The sequence below is a fragment of the Eretmochelys imbricata genome, chromosome 8 (assembly GCF_965152235.1).
Source record: "Eretmochelys imbricata isolate rEreImb1 chromosome 8, rEreImb1.hap1, whole genome shotgun sequence".
Classification (NCBI taxonomy): domain Eukaryota; kingdom Metazoa; phylum Chordata; order Testudines; family Cheloniidae; genus Eretmochelys; species Eretmochelys imbricata.
Genome location: NC_135579.1, coordinates 79,361,253 through 79,384,724, shown reverse-complemented (window position 1 = coordinate 79,384,724; position 23,472 = coordinate 79,361,253). Strand labels below are relative to the sequence as shown.

Below are 23,472 nucleotides of genomic sequence, written 5' to 3'. Positions count from 1 at the left end.
ACAGCCACAAATGCATTGTTTAGCAATTAATTCTTCCTGCAGGTGTCTAGCAAGGAGAGTTCCGTTATATTGTTTGTATTTTGTTTCCATGCATAGAAAGTCTCTCTCAACAAGTTTATTCCTCTTATGGGGAAAACAATCTCATGTACTTAAAAAAAAAACAAAAAAAAAAACAAACAGCACAGAAAGTTTCTCTCTTCAATACAATGTATTTTCCCTTTGGGTAATTATTTACAAGGACTTCACGTAACACTGTGGAGTTTGGGCTTTGGAACAGAGTGAACATATTCAATGATCTCCTGTTACAAGCCACTCCCCTCCTACCCCATATCTCTTAGGAAAAGTATATCCCAGGTTAGCTCATGAGTTTCCTTTGCCACTGATAGTCCCTTGAATAATGCTGTCTTCAATATATTGACTGGTAGTATCTGTGCTCCTGCTGAGCACCGTTGAAGGAATCCTTGAAGATCGTCTCTCCTGGCTTTTATCATCAGAAGAGCAGCACATGATCCGTCTCATGGTGTTGGACATTTCATCATCTTTGTAAGAGTAAATCACTGGATTCATGACAGAGTTGAGCAAGGCCAGGAGAAGGAACCATCTTTTCACATGCTGAACCCCACAATGAGTGCAGTTCAGACCATCAAGCAGCAGAACCACCAACCCAGGGGTCCAACACACAACAAATGCACCTAGAGAAAGAAAAAAAGAAAAAAAGGGTTCAGACATCAATAAATCCTGGCTTTGGGCACACAAGTATTTTTTCCCCTCCAAGAGCATCAGATTCATGAAGAACAATATACACCAAATTGTACAGGGAAAAATCACAACAACAAAAATTACATCTATTAACAATTTCCCTGGAAAGCACTGAAAATGTAATAGCATAGCATTTGAAAGATTACAGAAAGCATGAACTGGGATGCTAAGAGTCCACTGCCTCTTAGAACAGGCAGTGAATGGCCCTTACAACACTGATTTGGCCACTCTGACTAGAAGACACAAATGGGGCAAAGGATTCTTTGGCACAGACACAACTGAGTTGATGCAACTGGTGCTTTGGCAAGTAGAAGGAACTCCTCTGCTAATCACATCTCTACTCTGTATGCTAGAGGGAAAGAGACCACCATGCTACACCCCAAAGAGATGGCAAATCTACTGCCTGTTAGACTACAACTGATTGTGTTTGCAAAGCATGCTGCTAATTTCATCCAGTAGAAAAGCACATACATTAAACATGCTCAGGTTCAAAATGGCCCAGCTACCCCAGGCTGCAGTGCTTACAGTGCTTGTGGTATAAGCGGTATTGAACCCCAGAACTTTTATGGTACCCTGCCACACCATTCCATACTGGCAATTGTCTCTCCTCTCTCTTCACAGCCCATTCTATGATCTTGTGCTATGGGTGCCAAAGCTAAGGGCATATTTCCCTGCAGGATAGGTGCATGCCAAGTACCTCCCTCATCTCCCTACCTATCCTTCTCCACAGGACTCAGCACACGGAGGTAGAGGGGCCAGGGAGCAACTGAGCCAAGAGGGAGTTAGGGAAGAGATTTTGAGAAAGGGCTCCTGGGGGTAGAGTGGAGAGATGGGGGTTGCGAGGGGAGGAATTAAGACCTAAAGCGGGGGAAGGGAAAAACCAGAAGAGCTAGAAGAGATAAAGGGAAGTGAGAAATGTGCTGGCCAGGAGACAAAGGTCACCAGAAAGAGGACAAATCAGGAGTAGCAGAGGAAGAAATGCAAACAGACCCCTACATGGTGGGGGAGAGAGAGAGAGGAATGGGAGAATGGGAATTGGGAGAGAATTGGGAATGGGAAACTATATCAGAAAAGGGGAAAGGATGAGGAGTTATTTTATTGAAGGGAAAAAGGCAACGAAAGAAAGTGAATGTCAGAGCATTCACGCCAGGCTTCTCCTCGGCAGCCAAAGTGACAGGACTGAGCGAGGAGTGAAGAAACCACACACCCAAACCCAATGCAAGGGCCACCCTTCCTCTACCCAAATATGCAAAGCCAGTATAGGGGAGAGACACTACACAGAAAGGAAGAGAAAAGAAGAAAAGTGGAAACATCCAGAAAGGATGGAAAAGGGAGAGAAAGAGAAATGAAGATGTAAGACTTATTTACATCCCTACATGTTACTGCTATCCGTGTCAGAAGGGGCAGGAGAAAAAAAAATATCACACTTCTACAGGAGGAGGAGAATCTTCAGAGCGATTGTGGCATCAAACCAGCCATTTCCCTCCACCCCAACATTACACTGCCAGCTTGTCATTCTTTGCTTTCAAGCCTGAGGAAAAGCAGCCATGTGTACCATAATACTAACGGAGCACAAGCCACAATTGCTGCCTGACTTGCAAAAATAGAAAATTACAACTCTGCACAAGACACTTTGTGGATGACACAGTAAGGAAACTCTGCTTATGTATAAAGATATAGTTTCCCTTTTTTGGGCTTTAAAAATCAGCAAACAAATAAGAACTCTTTTAGCATTTATGCACGTCAATGTTGAAATGTTCTCCGGGTGGTCTTGGTATCCATTCAACAGCTCTGATATTAAAAATGAGTCACCTTCATTTTCATAATACTGCTAGTTTTCCTAGATATAAACTGTGTGTGATTGGGTGGACTAAGCCCAAAGGCCCCCTGCTGGAGGCCTCAGGGTTCTGCCATACCCATCCCAGGAAAGAAGCAATGGAGAGGTCCTCCAAGCAGGCTAGAATGGCTGCAGGGCAGCAGCTGGCAACGTGTCCATACACGGACACAAATGTCTGTGGTAAAAATGTTTAGGTCCGTGGGGGTGCTCACCTCGGGTGGCTCCCCGTCCCTGCAGTTGCTAGCAGAGGCATGGCCAGGCGGCTCTGCAGGCAAGCTGCCTCCATCCCCACACCCTGGGTGCTGATGTCACAGCTCCCAGCCCATTGGCCAGGAACTGTAGCCAATGGGAGCTGCGGGGGGTGGCGCCTGCAGACGGAGGCAGCATGCCTGTAGAGCTGCCGGGCCACGTGCACCTCCACCAGCAACAACAGGGACAGGGAGCCAGCCAAGATGAGCTTCCCTGCAAGCAGCTCCCCGTCCCTGCTGTTGCTGGTGGAGGCACGGCCAGGCGACTCTGCACTCTGCCTCTATCCCCCCTCCCTGAGCTCTGACTCCTCAGCTCCCAGCCCATTGGCCAGGAACCATGGCCAATGGGAGCTGTGAGGGCGACGCCTGTGGACAGGGCAGCCTGCAGAGCCACCTGGCTGAGCTTCTGCATAGGAGCCGGAACCTGCTGCTGCTTCCAGGAGCTGCTTGAGGTAAGCGCTGGACGGAGCCTGCACACACATACACCCTGTGCCCCACCCTCCTGCTCCAGCCCTGATTCCCCTCCTGCCCTCCAAACCCCTTGGTCCCAGCCCGGAGCAACCTCCTACACCCCAAACCCCTCATCCCCAGCCCCACCTCAGAGCCTGCACCCCTAGCTGGAGCCCTCACACACCCCCGCAACCCAACCCCCTGCTCCAGCCTGGAACCCCCTCCTGCACTCTGAACCCCTCATTTCTGGCCCCACCCCATAACCCCAACCACCTGCCTCAGCCCGGAGCCCCCTCCTGCGCCCCGCCAATGTCCATCACTAAGTCAGGTAATTTTGTCAAGTGTCCATTGTGCAACATAGTGGTACTGACCCCTGCTGCAGGGAAAGCAGCCAATCAGGGCCCAAGAGGGCTATATAAAAGGAGCTTCAGAACAGAGTAATAGTTAGTTGCTGCTTGGAGCTGGAGAAGAAAGGACTGCATGCCTGGCTGGAAGAGCAGCAGGACCACGGACAGTCTGCTGGCAGGGACCGGGGAGCAAGAGGCTTCTGGCTGGCTGCTAGGTCTTAGCCAAAGACAGTTTGCTAGCAGAGACCAGGGGAGCAATGAAGGAGCTCTTGTCCGGCTGCTACTGAGAAGGGAGTGAGCCCAGGGAGGGCCACAGGAAGATAGTGTCTCCAGGGAAGAAGCCCTGGGGATACGGCCCGATACCAGGGCCGGGACTACTTAAAGACTCAGCTCAGAGAGGGCTAGAGAAACACCACCAGAGGGGTACTGAGATAGACCCTAGTGGACTGTATACCCTGGAAGGGGGTTGCTCTGGTTCACATACAGATAGTGTATGTGGCTCAGTCAGAGGGCTGAGTCACTGAAAGCCCGCCTGAGAACCACTGAAAGGGGTCTCCAGATCTAAAGAACACAGACACGCCCAACCAGAAGGGGGCAGTTGAGAGAGGTGGGTGCCAACCCCGTTACACTGTGTAAATACAACACTGAGGATGTAGTGCACAGTTCATATCAAATAACTTGGAAATGCAAGAGTTATGATTCTAACAGTAACATCAAAATACTGCATTGTACATACAATACACACACACACACACAACAAGCTACACAAAGTAGTACATGGCCTGATTTCAGAAATGATGAGCAGCCATCGCTCCCATTTTTTTCAAGGGAAACTCGGATTGCTCAGCACCTCTCAAGAGCAGGCCACAAGAACTAAGAAATGAATTCAAAAGCTTTAATAAGTGTTACAATTTATGAAAAACCATGCATGAAGTAAAAATGGTGTAATAGTTTTTAGGAAGCATTCTGCAATTCCCTAATCTGTCCTTCCACTGCAAACCACTTCCTAAAGGTAGGAAAGAAAATTCACCCACCAGAATTATATTCCTTTTTAGATAACATATCATGGAATGGAAAGATTAAAGGCTGGAGATTTAATAAAAGATGCATTTAACTCTACTGTAGCTTGAGTCTGGATTTTTGGGGCCCTAAATACCAATTTTATAGATTAATTTTGAATTAGTGGTCAGTAGCAGTTATTTGTGAATTCTGATGCTAGAGGGTTATGAGTAGATCTCTAAGCAGGGTGTCCAGAGCTGTAGCTCAAAGCATTAATTCTGATAATCAACTTTGCAGCATGGATTATGGTTCAGAACCAGAATATTGCATAAATAATTGTGGCACCAATTCTCACTGAGAGTACGCAGTGTAGAAACACTGTAGAGGTTTATTGCAGAGTTTTACCCAAAGCCCACTGATGTCAAAGGAAAGCCCCCTTTGACCTAAGTGGGCATTAGAATAGGCCCCAAATTAGGAAGAGACCACACTCAACATTGACATCAACCGTCATTGAATATTTCGGGGCCTCTAGGGTCTCAGTGCAACTTTTTATTGAACATCAGGGGCTAAGGGAGGGTGCCAACTCTCCAGCTCCTTGCAAAGAAATAGTTTAGCACGTGAACCATCTCTGCATACAAATGAAAACAGGGGAAGCAGTTTACCACATTATTTATTCTTTACCATACTGGATAGTGCAGGACCCTGTCCTGCTTCCACTGACATCAATGGGAGCAGGAGTAGGCCCCAAATTAGCGTATAAATGTGTTTTTAAAAAGTGTCAGCTAGTAATTTTGTGCAGACTAAACGTATGACAAACTCTAGGAAATGCATCTTGCACAGACAACATTATAAAGCATGTAATGACAACCACTGAACATCAAAATATGTCCTTTGCAGAAATTTCTCTAGTATCTACTGTGTGATGTAGGTACCCATCAGTGGCATGCCTAAGCAGTGTCTCTGCTGCTGCTGCCCATACTACCGTAGTTACACTGCTGTTTATACTTGCACTAGCTTGATGACAGCCATGTGCATGCAAGAAGGGAAATCACACCCCTAGCTCATAATGTAGACATAGCCTCACACAGCTAATGAAATAAAGGCTGTAGTGCAGAACATGGTAAGGAACACCATTACATTTACTGGTCAGCTCTTTCAAGGGATTGTCTTACTTTGGATCCACTGTCACCAAAATATATTTAGTCATGTGTACAAATAAGGTTAGTGTCACACCCTATCCTTAACATCACACACACAATGGGTTATAGTCCAAACGTGCTTCCTTTCTAGGATGTGCCTCTATTTTTACCTTATTCAACAAAGCTTTCAAGCAGGACTGTACTTAAACTGTAGCCTTGGCTCCCTCTTAATTTGTCTGTTCCTAGGATTTTCACCCTGCAGGAGCTCTTGTTACTCACTTTAGGTGACATGCCTCAGAGAAACTTTCAGCTTTTTAGACTTTTTAGTTGGACTTAAGAAAGCACGCTGGTCTGGATGGCAGGGTGAGTCAGAAGAATAGCTCTGCATCTCACATAGGTTATGCAAGACTAGGGCCATTTCTACTCTTACCAGGGATCGACGCTGCTGCGATCGATGCAGCCGGGGTCGATTTAGTGGGTCTAGCTCTCCGGTCGACTCGAACTCCACCAAAACTAGAAGATTAAGGTAAGTTGACAGAGCGTCTCCCGTCAACGCAGTGCAGTATATACACCGCAGTAAGTCGACCTAAGCTACATCGACTCCAGATATGTTATTCACATAGCTGGAGTAGCATAATTTAGGTCGACTTACTCTGGTAGCGTAGACAAGGCCAAACACCTGGTCACAATGTGCCGTTAATTGTGCTCCCAGGTCAATTTGGGGATTTTCCACTAAGCCTACAGTGAGTTTCCTGTATATTGCATCACTTCAGTTGCACTGAATTCCTGTACATCTGGAAGATCTGCATTTTTTATGCTTCTGCTGCGCCCTGCCATAAAGCTCTCCATATACTAGCACTGCCTTTCAGGACCTATGTTTAGGGCAAGGAAAAGGTGGTAGCTTTTTAAACGACTGCCTTAACCACATGTACACTTTTGGTTAAAATGATAGAAGTTATAAATTTTAATTCTAAATTTATTAGACTGAAAACCCTGAACCTCAAAGTAATGAATGTTTCTGCTGAAATACAGGATGACCCACTGTGTGCATTCACCTGAACAAACTGAAAATCATGTATAGACTTGCATGGCAGTCATGCCCTTTCCTTTCAACATATGTATGTTTAGCTGGGATGATGCCATAAAAGGAATCAGTGCAAGATTAAACCTTTTTCGCAGACCTTCCACCTTCCAGTCTACATAAACCAAACACCTTTCAAAGTTCAGTAGGTCTGAGATAGAATCATGTCAGCTGCTCCTACCAAACTCACCATACTGTATATCACCACTGAACACATCTACCTCAGTCACCTCAAATTATATCCAGTAATATTCCTCTTTCACAAGAGACAGGGTCAATTGCAAAAAAATCTGGTGCCTTGAAGGTTTACAAATCTGGGCTTTCACATGAAACTCAAATACACACACTGAAAACACTCCTACAGTGTGTGACTCAGATGAAAAATGAATCTTTAAATTAACCATTAAACAGTGAGCAGCTATAAGCAAATGTTATAAAAACACAAACTCTTCACAAGGCCCAAAAAAATATTGTTTCCTCTTAAATGGAAAACGAGAGCCATGTCCTGCTATTGATTTACACATAGAGGTTGCAATGACTCTCTTGGTCAGGACCCAGGCACCAATCTGAGCTGTGGAGTGAAACTACTCACTGGAGTAGAGAACTGGAGTTTCCCACTTGGAGCATCTGCCTGTGTGAAAGATGTGAATGTAGCCCGAGAGACCTGTCTTTAAAGGACAAGTCTGTCTGCCCACGTCTGCCTGCCTGTGGGGTTTGGTCAGCCTGAGGGACAGCAGCCTGTGCTGATGTAGGAGTACAGATTAGGTGTCTAACTGAGCTGGGAGAGGAGCAGGAACTGGGATGGGGAGGGATGCTCTTTTCCCATAAGCAGGAAGAGGGATAGGGACAAGTGCTAATGACCAGTGTCAGAGTGGGGGCTGCAGGAAAAGAGTGCTGAGTAGTGGGAGCAACAGGACAGGATGGAAGCAGGGTGGGAAGGTTTTGGGAAGGGGGCAATTTGATGCCTTGCGGGAGAAGGGCCTGCTGTTCAGACTACTGTGGATCCAGCAGCCACACAGCCAGTTTAAATTATAATAGGTTGGTCTTTACACTGCAGGATCCATCCCACAGAACTCAAGACAAAGAGGACAGCAGAGGCCGCCTTATCCCACAGCCCAGAGAAGGGGAAGCAGAGACCAAGGCAGCAGAGGGCAAGCAGAGTGTCAATGGCACACATGACATTGTTACTCCCAGAGGAATTCTGCGTCACTGCGCAATGCAGAATTCTGCAGAAATTAACATTGTACTTGCAGAATTTCCTTTCCCCCACAGAAATGGGCTGCAGTACTACTGGCCATCACTAGGGGCCGCTGGACCCAGCAGAGCTCAGCTCACTCATGAAAGACACTGGGGGGGGATAGGGAGGGAGCTAAAGGGTTCCTGAGAGCTGCAGTTCCCAGCAAGCCCTGAGGGAAGGAGAGGGTGGTGCACAGGAAACTCCATGCAAGCCTGGGACCAAGCATCAGGCTTTCTTCCTCTGGATCCCTGGGATCCAAGGGGGGGGGGCAGGGGGCATGGCTAGGCTCTGCGGGGGAAGAGGTGAGTATCTGGGCTAGGGGAAACCCACAGCTGGGCTCTGGGGAGAGGGGGTTTGAGTGTATTAGCTGGGGGGCCCTGCAGCTGGGCTCGGGGTGGGGAGAGGGATTGTGGGTGTCTGGCCCCCCAGCTGGGCTCGGGGGTGGGAGGTGGCAGAGAAACAGGAACTGGGTTGTTGTAGGGGTTTCTTTAACTCTCTACTCCTGGGGGAAAATGTGTGTGTGTCTGTATTGTTACAGACATACTTCCTGACAGGAATTTTGAAATAAATTGCCAAAATAATTGAAACTGGTATGATTATGTGGTGTTATTTTGACAAATAAAATTTGCAGAATTTTAAAATATTGTGGACAGAATTTAATTTTTTGGCACAGAATGCCCCCAGGAGTAACATGACCACAAGCTATCTTCCCTCTGAGTATCTTCTGCTCTCTGCCACTCTTCTACGCAGAAGAGGGGAGCAGCAGGATTTCACCGCAGCCGCCCAGCTGATACTGACAGCTGCCTATTATGCTTCCTCCTGCAGCAAAGTTTGCCTGAGGTATCTCAGCTAGCAGCACTGTGATGTCAAAAGTGCAGCACTATGGTTTTGCTGAGGAGTCAAATAGAGCAGGGGTCTGCGAGTAGAAATCAGTGTTTAAAAACACAAACTCTGTTTGCCATTTACAAAGCTGCAAGCAAAGAAATCAGAAAACATGAAAGTTAAGAGGGGTTTATTATATTTAAGTCAAATATGCCTGAAATTTCTCCAGCAGAAGAGTCCTCAATTAATAAGAAATCCACTCTCTATTTTGCCAACCAATCTTGACTTAGAGCTTGATCCTGCTCACACTCAAATCAATGGCAGTTCTGTCCCTGGCTTCAGGGTGAGCTGGACCAAGCCATTATACTGCATCTAGTTCAAGTAATTTGTACCATTAAACACAAAACGCAGCATTGCTAGGAATTATCTGTTTTTGTTAGGTAATGCAACACTCTGGAAAGAATGCAAAGACGTGCAGTAGAGCCTTCGCCTGAACAATTAGTTTTATGGAGATGATACATATAATGGAATTATTATAAACAGTGCTTGCTCGAACCACTTACAGTTAAGGCTGTGTCAGGCACACTTTCTATTTCAGAATATCTTCAAGGGTTTAAGCATATGGCATTAAAAATAACTCCCCTCAGCTAAAATCAGCACTAAGCATGGTAACGTATTGGTTCCACAATGTACAAAATAGCAATATTTTAACTATTAGCTTGGTAGATTACTTTGCACCTGAAAAAAACAGGAAAGAAGTTAGTGATTTTGTTTCCAATATTTTTTGGACAGCACATTTGAAAAATAGCCTGCTTGGTCATGAATGCATGTCTTAGAGCATCCTAAAAAATGCTTTCCTAGATAGTTCACAACAAATAGCTTTTTAAGCTAAAATTTTAATTGCTGATTTGAAGGGGTGTTTCACCACGCAGTACAATATGCTCACTACAACATGCTGATGTGTATTTCCTATGACATCAGTTGGGGGCTGAGGGTACACCCAATGAAGTTAATGCCCAACTTACTGTTGATTTCAATGGGAGCAGGATCTGTTTTACTTAAGTGATTAGTGAAGCAAACGTGAAATTATACTTTTTACAATTATTGTGTAGCCTTCCTGAAACTTCAGGAATAGTTCTGTGCTGGACCAGACAAATATGATCCACAGTTGTGTCATCGTTACAGTTCAAACGGACAGCAGTAGGGCCATATCTTATGAGTGATCTTAGCTACAGAAGATTAAGGCTATATATATTCATTGCCTTCCCTTCCCCACCCCCATGCTTTTTTAGAGCTAGAAACAAAGTGGCTGGTGCTTTCCCCACTCCGAGAGAATGCATATTTGAAAGCATCCTAAAAAATTATTTCCAAGCCAGTCCATAACATTTTAACTTATGAAGTTATTCATTAATTGCTGATGTGAAGGAGTGCAGTACAATTTGCACAAAAATGTGCAGTACAATTTGCTGTGTGTTTTAAAAAAAAAAGGTGAGATGCTAAAACAATCAATGGGACTAGACAGAAACAGGAGAAGATTCACCCTGACACAAGAGACAGAAATTTAAACACATTTTATGTGTCCCTTTTTTCTGGGCCTTGGGCCTGATCCTACAGGCTGCACTTGTGCACATGCCTACCTAATTACCTATTTTATATGGTTCTTGTTACCACAGTATATGAGCGCCTCACAATCATTAATGGATTTTTATCCTCCTAAAACCCCTGAGGTTTATTAACACTTACAGAGGTGGAATTGAGGTACCAGGTAGATGAAGTGATTTACCCAGTATCACACAGGAAGCATGTGGTAGAGACGGTTACTGAACCCAGATCTCCTGAGTCCCAGTCCCATCCCCTATCCACTTCAAATTATGATCTCCTTTGGCAGTAATCTGCCCAGTGCCAGCTGAGGACTGGTGGTGGGAGGGCAACAGTGCCCCTTCTCCCAAGTCTTGTAGCAAGCAATCAGTGTGAGCTGTAAGAATCTGGCCCTATATATTTTGCTATGTACTACACAACAGACAGGAAGCATCAAAAACTAAGCATCATAATTTCAGGATTAAGCACATTCTGACGTATTTTGTTTTTGTGATGTGAAGAGAATATTAATATAAATGACAAGCCTTTTCAGTGCGTGTTTATTTGTGTGTGGCTTCCCAGAACGAAACGTGTAACTATGGCTTGGGCAGAAAGGTTTGGATAATTGCCTATTATGAGTGTTTTTTAAAAGCAGCACTTGTTTAATTGTGCAGTAGACTGTAAATATCTAGTCAAGACCATGTTTGGCACATCTTTGAGAATCCTGCAATGGCAATTTTCTCCTTCCAGATGGGAGGGTTTTCTAAGTTGAGCTTCATTTCATAAATGTTCCACAGAAAACAAGACTTCACGCTGCTCCCTCAGAAAGAGTCCCATGGACTTTCATCGGAGCAGGATTGGATCCAGCATTTCATGCCATCTCTCCCAACATGTTGTAACGTGAAAGAGATATGGGAACGTAACAGAGGAGGAAATGCTCTAACAATGGACGAGTGAGTCTTTGAAAAAACATGAACTTTCACATCAATAAGACATTATTCTTTGCTTTAACCACTAGTCCACGGGCGTCCTGACAAAGCTCTGTATTGTTAGGCTTACTCAGAGTTTCTAAAGCACTTTGATGAAAGATGTTGTACACAGAAGTGCTAAATATTATTTTGTCATTTTTGTCATGAACACCAGGTGAATTTGCCAAAAAACGCCAAGACAAATCAGTAGCCAAGTGACTCCTGCAGGTACTGTGAGCTGCACAGTAGGATACCTATACCCTTATGGTTCTTAGTGCTGGATCAGGGTGTTAGGGTGTTATTTTGGGAGTTCAGTGAGTAAAGAAAGAAGCAGCATTCCTGATGGTTTTTACCCCAACATGTACAGAGAAGACTTGGCTTACAAGGATGACAAAAGATTACAATGGTTCAGAAATTTTCAGATGGATACAAGGGAAGTTAAACATTTAAATCTTAACTTTGTTTCTAATCTGACATGATTTTATAGATAAATATTGCTTGATTTTTGGTTAAACATTAAACAGAGATAAAGTGAGCTGCAGGAGCATAATGGTGGAATCAGAGGATTCTTTATTTTGCAGTCATTCATTCTCAAATATCTAAATTCTTCCCCCTATTTATCTGAAAGGCTGGCTACCCCCATCTGCATGCCTATCCCCTAGAAAGGACAGCAGTTTGCAACTGCAGCTTACAGTGATGCTGTTTTCTACCCAGCCAAGGAGATGATGATAAAAGTAGCCAGCTGCTTGCAACACAGGGTGTTTAAAGATAAATGCAATACCTTCGTGTTGCATGCTCTCCCTCGCTGGCCGGAAAAAAAAGCAGCAGAGAGCTGTCTAGAGCTTCACTGAGACAACAATGTAGTTTTCCTCGCTCCCTTTCAAACGAGTGGTTCAGTTCATTTAGACCTCTTGTATTTTTTTAAACTGATGTTACCCATCTGAGTAAGTGGGGAAAATATATTAAAAGTGACTGAGCAGATGCTGAGTAGATTCTGGTGAAAAAGATCTCCCTCTGAAGAGTTACTATGTGTGTGCATGACATTAAGGAGTTGGAAGCTTTGTCACCATGCCATTTATAGCAGTGTTATGATTTTTCAAAGCTCAAACACAAATCATCCACACATTATTAGGACGGCAACAGTGTATTAATTACTGATTAACCTAAACTAGGAAGGGATGAATTAATTTTAACAACAGTTTTGGGGCAATATAATATTTGCCACAGATGACAAAAGCACTGTATTCTAGAAATTCCCTTGAAGGACTAATAGTAGATCTGAAAATCAGGTGCTATTTAGGTATAATTCCATATATGCATAATACATGGTATTTACCACAAATGGTCCTTCAACACTACAACCTTCCACTTGGTGCTTCCACTAGGACCAGAGATGCTAGTGGAAATCAGACTGCCAGACTCTGTAAACAATGCCCTTGGGCGCAGCATAAGAAAGATGACTGTTCTTAGTTTGTAAACTTCTTGTGCTGGAGACACATGCCTCCTCCGTAGCATTGCTATCTGAGAATTATATAGTACAAACAGAAACTGTCTTCTTTACAACAAAGCTATTCCTTCTTAATAGCTGCTACAAGACAAATGCACTAAATACCATTATATGTGCAGGATGGTTATGAAAGAAGCTATTCATTGTTGGACAGATAAGATATATCTCTACCAGCTACTAAAGCAGGATGCTCAGGGTCATCTTGTTTTCCTTAGCATTCTTAAGTGCTTACTGCAAAGCTTGTATCTGCAACTTTTAAAATCCTGGGAGCAGATTTATATTTGAAAACTGAGGAGTCCAGTTAAACAAAACATAAATCTGGCTTTTGCACTGCTACAGTCACTGCAGAGTCATGGAACCACCTCCCACACCCCTCAAGCTTCAAAACCAAATGTTCCTGTGCTGTCTTTTATGGCATCAGACCCGGACAAAGTCTTTACTAAATCAGCCCCAAAGAAATGGAAAACCTTATTCATAGATTTTTAAGTCTAGAAGGGACCATTGGATCACCTACTCTGACTTCCTATATAACATAGACCACAAAATTTCCTCCAGTTACTCCTGTATTGATCCCCATAATTTTCATTTGACTAAAGCATATCTTATAGGAGACGCCAGTCTGAATCTGAAGTCTTCAAGAAGATAAAGAATCTACTACTTCCCTCCATAGTTTCTTCTAATGGTTAATCACCCTCACTGTTAAAAATTTGTGCCTTATTTCTCATTTGAATTTATCTGGGTTTAACTGACAGCTTCTTATCAGCTGGTTATAATTTAATTACTGATGAATATAAGATGACTGAGCTATTAAAACAGAATGGATATTTTCAATGTTCTTTTAGAAAAAACAACTGTTGATTAAGTGACACAGAAACTGGGTAATACAGGGGACTCAATGAAATTCTGAGTCACTAGATAAAATCTGGCCCCAGTCTGTAGGAACTAAAAGTTGTTAAAAATTGATGGGATTAGTGGAGTATTTGAAATGAGTTAGAGATCTCGGACTGGATTCCCCACTCTGCGAAGGCCACTTTGCATTGTGTAAGGAGATAACTGGAGATAACTGGCAATCTCAGCCAGTGGAAAGCTGCAGAAAGTGATTCCACTGCCTGCACCAACTGAAATCTCCCTTCCCCAGTGGAAAAAGGGTTGCACTAGGGGTAGGAGAGCTGAGCTATATCATCCACTGGGTGTAAGGTCACCTCAGCACAGCACCTTTGCAGCCCAGACTGCACTGGGATGGGCAGCCCTGACTCAGAGAGCTGCAACTGGTTCCCTACAGTGCCCCCAGACCCCTTCACTCCCACCATACACAGCTTCTCCACCCACTTCCTAATTACACTGCAAAAGCACCATCACTGCTTGGCCCCTGAACAGTGAAATTACAGAGGCAGAGATCCCAATAAGCCGAGTCTCTTTTTCTCATCCCCAGAAGTGGAAACGGGCCCAGGTACATTGGTGGGATAGAGGGTGCTGATAGTACCAACACCCTCTGTCAGTCCCTTGTGGCCAAGTGGATGCAGTGTCGCCAACTCTCCTGATTTCTCCATGTGTCCAGCTAGAGCTGGATTCATCTGGCCAGGATGCCAGCAGCTCCAGCACTCCTGCGAATTTCAACCCTGCGGGGGGGAAGAGAACCCGCTCTGATTGGCTGCCTTCCTCACCTGCCCAGGGCCAAGCGATCAGTGATGGTTGCTGTTGGAGATATGCAGAGTTCTCCACTACTACTGCTCAAGAACCGAATGGACTTCTGGGGTAGAAGAAGGGAGACACCAGTCTCACAGGAGGGGAAGGGGAAGCAGAAAGAGCCGAGTAGCTCAGGCAGCCCTGCTCCATCCTCCCTTCCTGTGAACAGTGGGTCAGTCAGCTCTGTTCCTCCCTCCCCGCAACACCCAGCTTGGGAAGGGGTGAACGTGGTGCAGCACCCCCATGCCACCCAGGGGCTTAGTGAAGAACCTCAGAAGCTGCAGCAGGAGGAGAACTGATGTGGGAATTGGGCAAATGTGGTGCCGGGTGGGAGGGCAGACAGGCAGATGTAAGGGGTGAAAACACCTGCAGCTGAGGCTAAAATCACCTTACCCAGCAAGATTTGGCAACCCTAACTGTCACACACACACTCGGGATGGATAAGAGGAATTTAAAATCAGATGATGGACCAACACACCATACAGTAGAACCTTAAAGATAAGAGGAATTTAAAATCAGATGATGGACCAACACACCATACAGTAGAACCTTAAAGATACGAACATCAGAGTTATGGACTTCCCGGTTAACCGAACACCCTGTGAAACTGGAAGTCCTCAATCAGGCAGCAGCACAGATCAAACAAAAAAAAAGTGAATACTGTACTGCCTCAGGGCTTCAGCCACAGGGGGTTGGGGCTGCAGCCACAGGGTGAGTGGGGATCAGGGCTCCGGGCGTAAGGGCAGCTCGGGTCTTCTGAGCCTCAGGAGTACCGGGACTCAAGGGTTTAGACTGGGGGGCAGCACTGGGGCTCCAGCCCTGTGGCTCCGTTCCCAGCTTCAGCCCCACGGGGGGTGCCGAGGCTCAGGACTTTAGCTACGAGGGGAGCACTGGTTTCAGCCCCAGTTCTCTTTCCGTAGCTAAAGCCCCAAGCCCTGCCCCCAGCTGAAACTGGGAGTGGAGCCACAGGGCTGAAGCCCCAATCCCTGGTGCCCCACACGGGGAAGAAGGCAGGAGCGGAGCTGCAGGGCTGAAGCCCCAGTGCTCTCCCGCAGGTCTAAAGTGCCGAGCCCCAGTGCTCCCACAGGGCAGAATCCCTAAGCCCCCTGCCAGGAACCATGGTGGCCCCTAGGGTCAGTAGCCCCCCGCCTAGAGTCCTGCCCACCCCCACCCCCGCAGCTCCAACTCCTCCAGGGCTGAAGTCCGTAACGTCTTGTTCACAGTTCCAGACCATTTCAGAGTTACAGACAACAGAACAATACACCCATAATAGGAGTACTTGAAGATGTTCAACATTACAAACTTTAATTATCTCTCTATTCAAAGTGATAAGAGAAAGAAACTAAAGTGTCCATCCAGGGCTCTACATGACTATAACAGTACCATAAAAATACAACAAAAAACCCAGCAGCTTTCCCAAAAAGGAACAACCAATCAGCAAACATTCCCTCAACATGCACTCCAGCACCAGCCCCTATCACAACTCACCCTGTCCAAAAGCTTGGGTAAGAAGATGGGCCAACCTGTGTGTCCGGAAAGTCAGCAAAACTGAGCTTTTACAGATTAACAGTAGAGAAATGAATCCAAGGTTGAGCACCCCCCATGGACAGCTCTCTCTCTCTCTGATATGGAGGGAAGTTCCAGTTGAAACACCCCTGTGGGCTATAGCTGTAGCAATATGGCACAGTGAGATAGGCAGGTCTCAAGCAATTTTAGAGTTTCATTGGTCAAATCCTACACCTACAGGTTAAATACCCATGAAACTTACTCTCTGGCTGGGATTTTCTAACTCAATGCGATTTAGGCACCTAACTCTAGACTCCTTTGCAACTTCCAGTTTTTATTATTTTAATCCAGGCAAATGCTCTGGTAACGTTGCTGTGAATTTTATCAAACCTTCTCCTTCCAGAGACCTTTCTGTATTTTTTTAACTACAGATAAAAAAAAACAAAAAAACCCAAAACAAAACACATTTTGTAGCATTCTGCCTACAACCAAATTGTCTAACCAGCTACCAGATGAAGAGACATTTGGTCTACAACTTGATTGGCCCTATGCTTCATAATTTTTCATGGTGTGACATCTTCTATCACCTAAGTGGGTGAGCAAGCACTAGCATGTCAATATCCAAGAGATTTTAAGTTATTTTTGACAGGCACGCGGATCCTTATACATAATTTCAATATTGTCCTACCTAAGACGGTCATGACTGTCTTCATAAGCTTCACTGGTGTCCTTCTACGGCTGATGGATCCACTAGTGTGTGGAGATAAGACATTAGTTTTCCTCTGGACGTACATGTAGATTCTTAGGTAAACCACCACCATAATGAAGAAAACAACTAGATTGGAGACAGTCCAGAATATCAGATAACTTCTGCTATAAATAGGAGCCAGGGAAGAACAGGTTGAGATATTGCAAAGGCAGTTCCAACCCAAAGTAGGCACAGCCCCCATAAAAATAGCAATGGCCCAGATCAATAAAATTAAAAAAGTGACTCTTTTCTTTGTGAGGTTACTGTGAACCCTCATCCGCACTACTGACATGTGTCGCTCAACAGCTATCACAAATAAATTAACCAGAGAAGCTGTCAGGCTGGTGTCCAGAAGCCCCTGACGCAAAAACCATCGGTTAACAGTTAGCGTTTTGGACACAGGGCCAGTGTTGAACATCAAATATACATAGGCAATGCCAGCAAAAAAGTCTGCAGCAGCTAGATTGGCCAGCAGATAGTAGAAGGGGAAGTGAAATCTTTTGTTTTTGACCACAGCTGCTATGACCAGTGAATTTGAAATAAAAATAAACAGGCAGAAGAAGGTCCCAAAACACAAAACAATAACAAGGTTTGTCCCTGACCACTCATCTACTGTGTCAGTGTTGCTCATGTTATAAAAAAAGTCCATACGTTTATCATAGTGGCATTCGTTCATCCTGGATCAGGGCCTTACATCCTAAGGGGAAAAAGAAAAAACATGGATTAAATTTCATACCTTGTCTTTGCTTGAAGCACTGCGCTACAAATACTTTGAGTGTAAATGTTCCTGGAGAATAATTTTCACATCAGGTAGAAGTAGTGTAAAAGGAAATCCTACCTGAAGGAAAAACAGCTCTAATATAGTCCCTCTCATTAGGCCCCAATTAAAAAAAATTTAATCACATGCTTAACTTGATCTTGATGTTAAATGGGACTTAAGTAGAAGCTTAAAGTTAAGCAAGTGCTAAAGTGCTTTGCTGAATCAGGTGAGAAACATTAACTAGCCAACTCTTTTGCAGATGATGACACTGAAGCTCAGAGTTTAAGCGATTTGCTTGAAAATATGCGGAGAGCTACAAACAGAACCCTGGTCTTCTTACTCCCAGTCCTATGTTTGAACCACAAGCCCATCGTTTCTCCCAATACCCAGCTAAGACAGCAAAACACAGAAATCCTGCATCTTTTCCAGTTTACTAACCTAGCAACATAAAGCTTTTACTTGTGAAATATTTTCCTGTTTTTGAAGCATGTTAATAGATATAATCTGTAAACACACTATTTAAGGCATATATTCTCAATGCATACATATAACTCCTATCAGTAATAAATTAGTTTAAATGAATGGATTTAAAAGGTGAATATTTGTTATATTACATTTTAAAATAACTAGATCCAAGGGTGCAGAGGATAGAAAACTGGTGGGGGAAGGGGCTTTGGTTTGTGAAAATAAAAGTGAAGGGTTGGCCATGGGTTCTGGATTGATAGCCCTCTAGAATAAAGTCTCCTATTCATCCACAAGAAAGGCGAACCATAGGCAGCAGCGGCATGAGATTTCACACACTGTGTCAACGCTCTTTTGGACAGATCGCTACTCAAGATGAGGAGAGGGATAGTTCATTCTCCCTATTACTTCTCACTTTGACCTGTCTGGGTTGACTATCAACATCAGCCAGGATAGTGTTATTGTGATGTGTTCACTAGGAACTGTACTGAGATCCAACGGTTTTAATGCAGAAGATTAAACAGCCATCAGATGGTATTGACTTTCAATAATCTTGGCACAAAAAGTGAGAGTGTGCTAGTAAAATCTGCAGAGGACACAGAGTTAGAAGGTATTGCCAATATGGAGGAGGAGTGGAATTTCATACAAGAAGATTTGGATGACCTTGAAAACTGGAACAACAGAAATGGGATGAAATGTAATGGTGCAAAGTGTAAGGTCATGCACCTAAGGCAGGAGTGGGCAAACTATGGCCCGCGGGCCCAGTCAGACTTTTTAATCCGGCCCTCAAGCTCCCACTGGGGAGCAGAGTTGGGGGCCTGCCCCGTTCCTGCACTCCAGCTGGGGAGGGGGGTTGGGGGCTCCACACAGCTCCTGGGAAACAGCCAGCATGTCTCCACTCTGGCTCCTACGTGTGGGGCAGCCAGGGGGCTCCACATCCTGCCTCCGCCCCAACTGTCAGCTCTGCAGCTCCCATTGGCCAAGAACTGTGACCAATGGGAGCTGTAGGGGCGGCGCTCAGAGCCGCCTGGCCACACCTCCACGTAGAAGCCAGAGGGGGGCATGCTACTGCTTCCGGGAGCTGCTTGAGGTAAGCACCACCCGAAGCCTGCACCCCTGACCTCCTCCTATGCCCCAACCCCCTGCCCCAGCTCTGATCCCCGTCCTGCCCTCCAAAACCCTCAGTCCCAGCCTGGAGCACCCTCCTGCACCCAAAACCCCTCATCTGCAGCCCCACCCCAGAGCCCGCAACCCCAGCCGGAACCTTCACCCCTCCGACCCAACCCCCTACCCCAGACCAGAGCCCCTCCCCTGCACCCCAACCTCAGCCCCCTCCTGCACCCACCCTGAACCCCTCATTTCCAGCCCCACCCTAGAACTCACACCCCCAGTCCAGAGCCCATACCCCTCAGCCTCCTCCCAAATGCCAAACCCCTCTGCTCCACCCCAAGCCCACAGCCCCCTCCTGCACTCCAAACCCCTCATCCCTGGCCCCACCCCATAGCCCGCACATCCAGCCAGAGGAGCCCTCACCCTCTCCTGCATCCCCCAATTGCGTGAACATTCATGGCTCACCATACAATTTCAATACCCAAATGTGGCCCTCAGGCCAAAAAGTTTGCCCACCCCTGACCTAGGGTCTAACAACAAGACTTTATGCTATACGCTGGGGATGTATCAGTTGGAAGTGACAGAGAAGGAGAAAGACCTAGGTGTATTGGTCCATCACAGGATGACTATGAGTCACCAACATGATGCTCATAGTCATGAAAAATGTTAATGATAGGATGCACCAGTTGACGTATTTCCAGTAGGGATAGGGAAGTGGTATTTCCATTATACAAGGCACTGGAGAGTTCTCATCTGGAATAGTGTGTGCCATTCTGGTTTCCCATATCTAAGAAAGATTAATTCAAACTGGAACAGGTGCAGAGGAGGGCTACTAGGATGAACAGAGGAATGGAGAACCTCCCTTATGAGAGGAGACTCACAGACTTTGCTTGCTTAGCCTAACAAAACAAAGACTGAAGGAAGATATGACCGCTCTCGATAAATACATTAGAGGGATAAATAAATGCTAGGGAGGGAGGGGAGTTATTTAAGGGCCAATGTTAGCCTAAAAAAAACAGTTACTCACCTTCTCGTAACTGTTGTTCTTTGAGATATGTTGCTCTCATCAATTCCAATTAGGTGTGCGCATGCCGAGTCATTGGAAAGTTTTCCCACTAGCAGCACTCATTAGGTGGGCTGTGGAGCCCCCTGGAGTGACGCCTCCATAGCACTCTATATATGACCCTGCAGTCCCGGTGCCTCCTCAGCTCCTTCTTGCTGGCTACTCCAACAGAGGGGAAGATGGGTGGGTATTGGAATGGACATGAGCAACGCATCTCGAAGAACAACACTTATGCTCATATCGATTCCAATTAGGTGACTCCCAAGCCTTACCTAGGCGGTGGGGTCAGAGTTATGGAATTGCTGACTGGAGCACCACTCTGCTGAAAGCTGCATCATTTCTGGCATGCTGATTTAATGAGAGGTGTACGTACGCACCAAGGACAAAGTTGCTGCCCTGCAGATTTCTTGGATTGGGACTTGGGCCAGGAATGCCACCGATGAGGCCTGTGCCTGTGTGGAGTGTGCCGTAAGTGTCGGAGCTGGGATTTTGGCTAACTCATAGCACGTGCAGATGCAGGACGTGATCCAGGAAGATATTCTTTGCGATTATACTGGGAGCCCTTTCATCCGGTCTGCCACCGCTACGAATAGCTGGTTTGACTTCCTGAATGACTTAGTGTGCTCAGTGTAGAAGGCCAGTGCCCACCGAAATCCAGTGAGTGCAGCTTCTGCTCGCAGTTACTGGCATAAAGTTTAGGATAAAAAACAGGCAGGTATATGTCTTGACTTGTGTGAAAATGTGACACAACTTTAGGAAGAAAGGCTGGGTGAGGCCTAAGTTGCACCTTATCCCTATGGAAGACTGTGTAAGGTGGGTCAGAAGTGAGGAACTTCAACTCAGACAGCCTGTGTGCTGAGGACATGTCGACCCAAAAAAGCTACCTTGTACGAAAAATAGAGGCAGGAGCAAGTCACTAGCAGTTCAAATGGGGGCCCCATTAGTTTAGAGAGGACCAAGTTAAGATCCCAAGCAGGGACTGGCTGTCTAATCTGGGGATGGAGGCAGTCCAGGCCCTTGAGAAAACATCCCACCATGCGGTTGGCAAATATGGAACATCCAGATACTCCTGGGTGGAAGGCCGAAATAGCAGTGAGGCGTACCTTGATGGATGACGCTGATAGACCTTGTTGTTTTAGCTTAGGAGGTACTCTAGGATGAGTGGTATAGGCACCTGGATTGGAGGTGTGTGATGCTGGGCACACCAGCAAGTGAACTTCTTCCACTTAGCTAGATAAGTGGTCCTGGTGGATGGTTTCCTGCTGCCAAGTAGGACCTCCCTTTCAGTTCAGAGCACAGAAGTTCCATGGGGTTTAACCATGAAGCTTCCAAGCCGTGAGATGGAGACTTGAGGTCTGGGTGGACCTGAGTGAGCAGGTCGGGGTGGAATGGCAATGCAATTGGGGCGTCCACTGACAGTTCCAAGAGCATAGTGTACCAGTGTTGTCGAGGCCACCGGAATTACCTCCGCTCTGTCCCTGCATACCTTGAGAAGGACCTTATGCGCCAGAGGGAATGGGGGAAAGGCGTACAACAGGAAGCCTCTCCAGGGTAACAGAAACACGTCCGTGACCGAGCCCGGGCTGTGATTCTGGAAGAAGCAGAACATTGAGCACTTCCTGTTGCTGCGGATGGCAAATAGATCGACCTGGGGAAACCCCCACCTTTGGAAGATGGAGTGTATGACATCCAGACCGCTCGTGATTACAGAATGATGTGTTGAGGTAGTCTGCCAGCTCATTCTGAGCCCCTGGGAGATAGGATGCTTGCAGGTGAATGGAGTGGGCTATGCAGAACTCCCAGAGCCTGAGGGCTTCTCGACACAGGATGAGGAATGGGCTCCACCTTGCTTGTTGTTGTAAAACATGGCAGTGGCGTTGTCCGTCCCCACTGCCATGCACTGGCCTTGCAGCTGGGCCCAAAAAGCTTGGCATGCTAGACGTACCGCCCTGAGCTCCTTGATGTTGATACGAGGGGAGAGCTCATCCCAAGACCATAGGTCCTGCATTTGTAGATTTCCCAAATGCACACCCCAACCCAGAGCTGACGCATCCATTACCAGGGACAAGGAGGGCTGGGGGCTGTTGAAGCGGACTCCTTCACATACCATCCGAGGGTCAAGCCATCATTGGAGGGACTCGAGTATGTACTCTGGTACAGTCACTACTAAGTCCAGGTTGTTGCGCCCTGGGCGATAGGCCAACACAAGCCATGCTTGCAGGGGTCTGAGCTTCAGCCTGGCATGCCTGACCACAGAAATGCAGGCTGCCATGTGGCTGAGGAGACGTAGGCAGCCCCTTGCAGTAGTGATTGGGAAGCGCCTGAGGCCGTGAATGATGTTTGACATGGCTTGGAATCGTGTGTCTGGCAGAAACGCTGGTGCCTGCACAGAGTCCAGCACAGCTCCAATGGACTCTATCTCTGGGTCAGAGACAAGGTTGACTTGTTCACATTGAGGAGGCGGCCCAGTCTCTCGAAAGTGGATCTGATGAACCAGACCTGAGATTCCACCTGCTCCTTGCATGCCCCCTGAGCAGCCAGTCGTCAAGGTTGGGGTATACCTGTCTCTTGTGAAGGAAGGCTGCTACGACGGACATGCCCTTGGTGAAAACTCGGGGGGGCTGTCGACAGACCAAATGGGAAGACCATGAACTGATCGTGTTTGTGGTTGACCACAAACCTTAGAAATCGCCTGTGCACCGGGCGAATGGCTATGTAAAAGTACGTGTCTTTCACGTCGAGGGCGGCATACCAGTCTCCCGGATCCAGGGAAGGGATAACTGTGCTCAGGGAGACCACACGGAACTTCAGCTTCACCATGAATTTGTTGAGTCCTCGCAGGTCTAGAATGGGTCGGAGACCTCCCCTTTGCCTTGGGGATTAGGAAATAGCAGGAGTAAAATCCCTTTCCCCCAGGGATCTCAAATACGCAGCCTGCGGGTTCTTTCGTGCTGCCCGCCAAGCTCCCCGTGCCCCCCCGCCCCTCTGCCTACCCCGTGGCACCATGAGCCCCGCACCACTCCCTGACGTGGCCGGAACCATGCCCCTGCGGCCCTGGGGGTGTCAGAGGGCTCCGTGCATTGCGCTCGCTTCCAGGCACTGCCCCCCGCAGCTCCCATTGGCCGGGAACGGGGAACCACAGCCAATGGGAGCTTTGGGGGAGGT

At 46.5% G+C, this 23,472-nt stretch overlaps 1 protein-coding gene across 1 annotated transcript; it reads right to left on the bottom strand.

The window, feature by feature from the left end:
• Positions 1-360: 360 nt before the first annotated feature.
• On the bottom strand, positions 361-17,588 carry LPAR3 (lysophosphatidic acid receptor 3). The gene is made up of 2 exons (XM_077824778.1): positions 16,853-17,588; positions 361-692 (listed from the first exon to the last, which is right to left on the bottom strand). The coding sequence occupies exons 1-2, from the start codon at positions 17,586-17,588 to the stop codon at positions 361-363; spliced, it is 1,068 nt and encodes a 355-aa protein (XP_077680904.1).
• Positions 17,589-23,472: the final 5,884 nt, after the last annotated feature.